General features: G+C 46.1%; 1 protein-coding gene across 3 annotated transcripts in view; it reads left to right on the top strand.

Annotated features, from left to right (window-relative positions):
* Positions 1-5,000, top strand: part of hdac6 (histone deacetylase 6) — a 16,568-nt gene that overhangs the window by 7,386 nt on the left and 4,182 nt on the right. For all 3 annotated transcript variants that reach the window (XM_065961175.1, XM_065961176.1, XM_065961177.1), the window contains exons 13-26: positions 55-114; positions 213-302; positions 408-514; positions 607-674; positions 1,457-1,604; positions 1,681-1,809; positions 1,926-2,094; positions 2,541-2,746; positions 2,827-3,019; positions 3,101-3,250; positions 4,099-4,276; positions 4,355-4,491; positions 4,574-4,792; positions 4,936-5,000. The exon at positions 4,936-5,000 is cut by the window's right edge and continues 79 nt beyond it. In XM_065961175.1, coding sequence (XP_065817247.1) covers positions 55-114; positions 213-302; positions 408-514; positions 607-674; positions 1,457-1,604; positions 1,681-1,809; positions 1,926-2,094; positions 2,541-2,746; positions 2,827-3,019; positions 3,101-3,250; positions 4,099-4,276; positions 4,355-4,491; positions 4,574-4,792; positions 4,936-5,000 — 1,919 coding nt within the window. The remainder of the gene's footprint in view (positions 1-54; positions 115-212; positions 303-407; positions 515-606; positions 675-1,456; positions 1,605-1,680; positions 1,810-1,925; positions 2,095-2,540; positions 2,747-2,826; positions 3,020-3,100; positions 3,251-4,098; positions 4,277-4,354; positions 4,492-4,573; positions 4,793-4,935) is intronic.

Raw genomic sequence — 5,000 nt, 5'->3', positions numbered from 1 at the left:
AAACGTGTGACTGAACTGTATATGTGATATTTTATCATATTTGTGTGTGTTCAGTTTCAGCCTCAGCTGGTCCTGGTCTCTGCTGGGTTTGATTCTGCACTCGGAGATCAGAAGGTAAAAACAGATCTCAGATCAGAGTCAAGAAGAATTATTCATTCAACATGTTTTTAATATATGACTGTGTGTGTGTGTGTGTGTGTGTGTGTGTTCAGGGGGAGATGTGTGTGACTCCTCAGTGTTTCCACGTCCTCACTCACATGTTGATGAGTTTGGCAGAAGGTCGACTCGTTCTCGCTCTCGAGGTAAAACTTTTGTTACACAACCTCCAACATGAAGAGTTCAGCTTTAACAAGTAATTTTACTCTTCTGCTCTACAGTTATTTGACTGTTCTACTTTGTGTGTGCAGGGAGGTTATAACCTGCAGGCGACAGCAGAGGGCGCTGCAGCCTGTGTCAGAGCTCTGCTGGGAGGAGCCTGTCCTCCTCTTACTCCGCCCACCGCTCCGTCCGACAGGTAACATGTTAAACACCTGAGGCATTGGGCTCAACTTTAAAAATAACAGATTTATAACCACCTGTCTCACTCTCTCTCTGTCTCTCTCTCAGTGCTCTCCAGTCGATCTCTCAGACTGTCTCTGCGCTGTATCCATACTGGGCCTCCTTGCAGACCCTCGGTAAGAAAACGTGACTGAGGTTGGCAAAGTTTTCAGCACTCAGATACTGGCAATCAGATTAATGATTGACGGTATCAAAAAGGTCTGAAGCTTCAAAAGAATCAGTTTCATCAGACAGCTTTGTAGGGGAGGGATGAATCTGTCAAAAACTGCAAGCAGGCAAATATGTTGGGTAGCAAGCAAATTTGAGCAATTTAGACAGTTTGCAGGAATTTGCCTGCATGTTTTGATTTTAAAAAAATCTATAAATTACCAACCATTGGGTGTCTATTTTTGTTGCTTTGGTATCACCAAGGCATCGACAACATCGTAACAAACCCTCCTCTGTTATGCAGATCATAAACGTCCTTGAAAGAGAGCGTTTGGTGTGTTTTGGTAAATAAATGCATTATGGGAGTACCTCAAGGCTCCATACTAGAGCCATTGTTTTTTTCCCTTTTTACATCAGGGATCTCCCGTCTGTATTTGATGCAGAGATGATAATAATTACGTTTTCTCAAAGGAGAGATGAGCTCTGAAATAAGGGGTCTCAAACGTAAACACAAAATATATTATATCAGATCCAGCTGTGTTTCATTAATTAAAACTTAAATCTTTCCAAATGTTGATGCAACGGTCAAACATTAGTCATGGTTTAGCTAGTTTATGACAAAGGTTTTAAGGTGTAATCAGTAGACTCTTCTGAATGTTGGATGTCGTTTTTATAATGTAATCTGTTGCATGACGGCGCTGTGTGATCACAGTGTTTGTTACTTCCTGTTCTCTTCCTGTTTCCTTTGCAGAGGGCGGTCCGTTGTCCGAGGGGCGTGTCATCAGAGCAACTATCAATGAGCAGAGCACGAAACCATCCAGCCCTGCCCCCTCCGTTACCACAACAACAGGTCTGATTTATGACGAGAGGATGATGGAGCACATTAACATGTGGGACAGGTGAGTTACCTGAAATGAGGTGATGTGTGGGGGTAAAGGTTTGACTCATCAGTCATGTGACTCACTCTCTCTGCAGACATCATCCTGAACAGCCTCAGAGAATCTCTAAGATCTTCTCCAAACATCAGCAGCTGGGATTGGTCAAACGTTGCCAACGGATACCAGCTCGTCTAGCAACAGAGGAGGAGCTGGCCAGGTGTCACAGGTATGCATTGTTAATTTTTGATTTTGTAACCATATTTGTACGCACATTGAAAGAGTTTGTGTGTGTGTGTGTGTGTGTGTGTGTGTGTGTGTGTGTGTGTGTGTGTGTGTGTGTAGTGTGCAGCACATTGAGCAGATGAAGGCCACAGCAGGGATGAAGCCCAGAGATCTGAACAAACTGGGAAACGAGTTTAACTCGATCTTCTTGAACAACCAGAGCTTCACGTCCGCTCTGCTGGCTGCAGGAAGCTGCTTCAACGCTGTGGAGAGCATCCTCACAGGACAGGTAATATACAGGACAGGTAACACACAGGACAGGTAACACACAGAACAGGTAATATACAGGACAGGTAACACACAGGACAGGTAACACACAGAACAGGTAACACACAGAACAGGTAACACACAGGACAGGTAACACACAGGACAGGTAATATACAGGACAGGTAACACACAGGACAGGTAACACACAGGACAGGTAACACACAGAACAGGTAATATACAGGACAGGTAACACACAGGACAGGTAACACACAGGACAGGTAACACACAGAACAGGTAACACACAGGACAGGTAATATACAGGACAGGTAACACACAGAACAGGTAATATACAGGACAGGTAACACACAGGACAGGTAACACACAGGACAGGTAATATACAGGACAGGTAACACACAGGACAGGTAACACACAGGACAGGTTACACACTTCATCACTTCCTCTGTCCAGGTGAGTAACGGCGTGGCGATCGTTCGTCCTCCTGGTCATCATGCTGAGAGAGACTCTCCCTGCGGTTTCTGTCTCTTCAACACCGCAGCGCTCGCTGCTCGCCACGCTCAGAAAATTTCCCAGGGTGCACCGCTGCGAGTCCTAATCCTGGACTGGGACGTTCACCATGGCAACGGGACACAGCACATGTTCGAAGACGACGACAGGTGAGGAGGAGTCTTGATGTAAATGAACATAAAATAAAAAAATTAAATTGACCAAACATCTGGATGGACTCTCTCTCCAGCGTCCTCTACATCTCCCTCCATCGCTATGACAACGGGACATTCTTCCCGTCGTCACTGGACGCAGCCCCAGACAGGGTTGGTGTGTCCAAGGGGGCGGGGTTTAATGTGAACGTGGCGTGGAGCGGAGGGAGGATGGGCGACTCAGACTACCTTGCTGCCTTTCACCGAGTCATTATGCCGATTGCCACCGAGGTAACACACACACACACACACACACACACACACACTCATTAGACCAGACAGAGCTTTCTGATTGGTCGATCCTTTGTGCAGTTTAACCCCGGCCTGGTTCTGGTGTCGGCCGGGTTTGATGCAGCCCGCGGGGATCCGCTCGGTGGATATAACGTGACTCCAGAGGGATACGCCCACTTTACACACCAGCTGATGTCACTGGCTGGGGGGCGGGTCCTAGTCATACTGGAGGTACACACAAACACTCACACACACACTCACACACATAAACACACACACACATAAACACACACACACACACATAAACACACACACACATAAACACTCTCACACACACACATAAACACACACACACACACATAAACACTCACACACATAAACACTCACACACACATAAACACACACACACATAAACACTCACACACACACATAAACACACACACGAACACTCACACACATAGACACTCACACACACACATAAACACACACACACACACACACAAACACTCACACACATAAACACTCACAAACACTCACACACACACATAAACACACAAACACTCACACATAAACACTCACACACACACAAACACACACACACATAAATACACACACACACAAACACTCACACATAAACACTCACACACACACACACATAAACACACACACACACACACATAAACACACACACACACACATAAACACTCACACACTCACACACACACATAAACACTCACACACACAAACACACACACAAACACTCACACACATAAAGACACTCACACACACACATAAACACACACACATAAACACACACACACAAACACTCACAAACACTCACACACACACACATAAACACACACACAAACACTCACACACATAGACACACTCACAAACACTCACACACATAAACACACACACACACACACACACACACACACACACACACTCACACATAAACACTCACACACACACATAAACACACACACACATAAACACTCACACACATAAACACACACACACACACACACACACACACACACACACAGGTGTAATGGTTACTGATGTTTGTATTTCAGGGAGGTTATAATCTGACGTCCATCTCTGACTCCATGGCGATGTGCACCAGCGTGTTGCTAGGAGACTCTCCTCCCTCCTTAGTGACGCCTCTCCCTCCTCCCCATCACAGCGCCGTGGCAACGATAAACCAAGTGATCCGACACCACGCCCCCTACTGGAGGTCCCTGAGGATACAGAGTGAGTAGTTACTCTAAATTGATTCATTATGTTTTTTATTTGTTCCTGTTGGGTTTAATTTAATTACATTTCTTTTAGTTCCAGAGTCTCTGCGGGCATCCCTGCCCTCACCAAAGCATCGTGGGAAACGTAGTTCCAAAGGAAAAGGCAGGAAGTCAGATCAGAGCAACGCAGACAGACCACCTCTGCCCCCTACAGGACGGGAGGACTCAACGGTATAAAAACACAAACAATACAAGATGGAAAATAAATGAACTAACTTTTGTTTTATCTTTTTTTTTTTTTTCATCCAATCAGACGGAGCACAGTCTGGATCAGCTCACTCAGGGATTGGCCGGTTTGGACCTCAGCCATAACTTAGCCATTCACAGCCCTGTCACGTCCACACCAGTGGGCGGGGCCAGGCCGAAGGTCCGCACCAGCCCAGAGAAGGTCACCTGTGGAGGTGAAGTGAAGACGGAGTCAGATGAAGTGACACCTGAGCAGAGCCAATCAGGAGAGAGCACACAGCCTCAGGTGATCAGGACGTTTTACGGTCTCCACAGTCTGCACTCATCAGGCCTACACTTCCCATGATCCTTTGCATGCAAATTCTGAAAACATGTTTGTTCAATATTAAGTGTCTGTGTTTGAAAAAAAATGTCATTAACCCTTCACAGGCTGTTGCCGTGGCAGCATCAGAGTCTGTTGCCCCTGGAGACGAGCCAGCTGGAGAAAAGGGGGT

Source organism: Labrus bergylta, chromosome 12 (assembly GCF_963930695.1).
Source record: "Labrus bergylta chromosome 12, fLabBer1.1, whole genome shotgun sequence".
NCBI classification, from domain to species: domain Eukaryota; kingdom Metazoa; phylum Chordata; class Actinopteri; order Labriformes; family Labridae; genus Labrus; species Labrus bergylta.
This window is presented reverse-complemented; position numbering and strand designations above follow the sequence as displayed.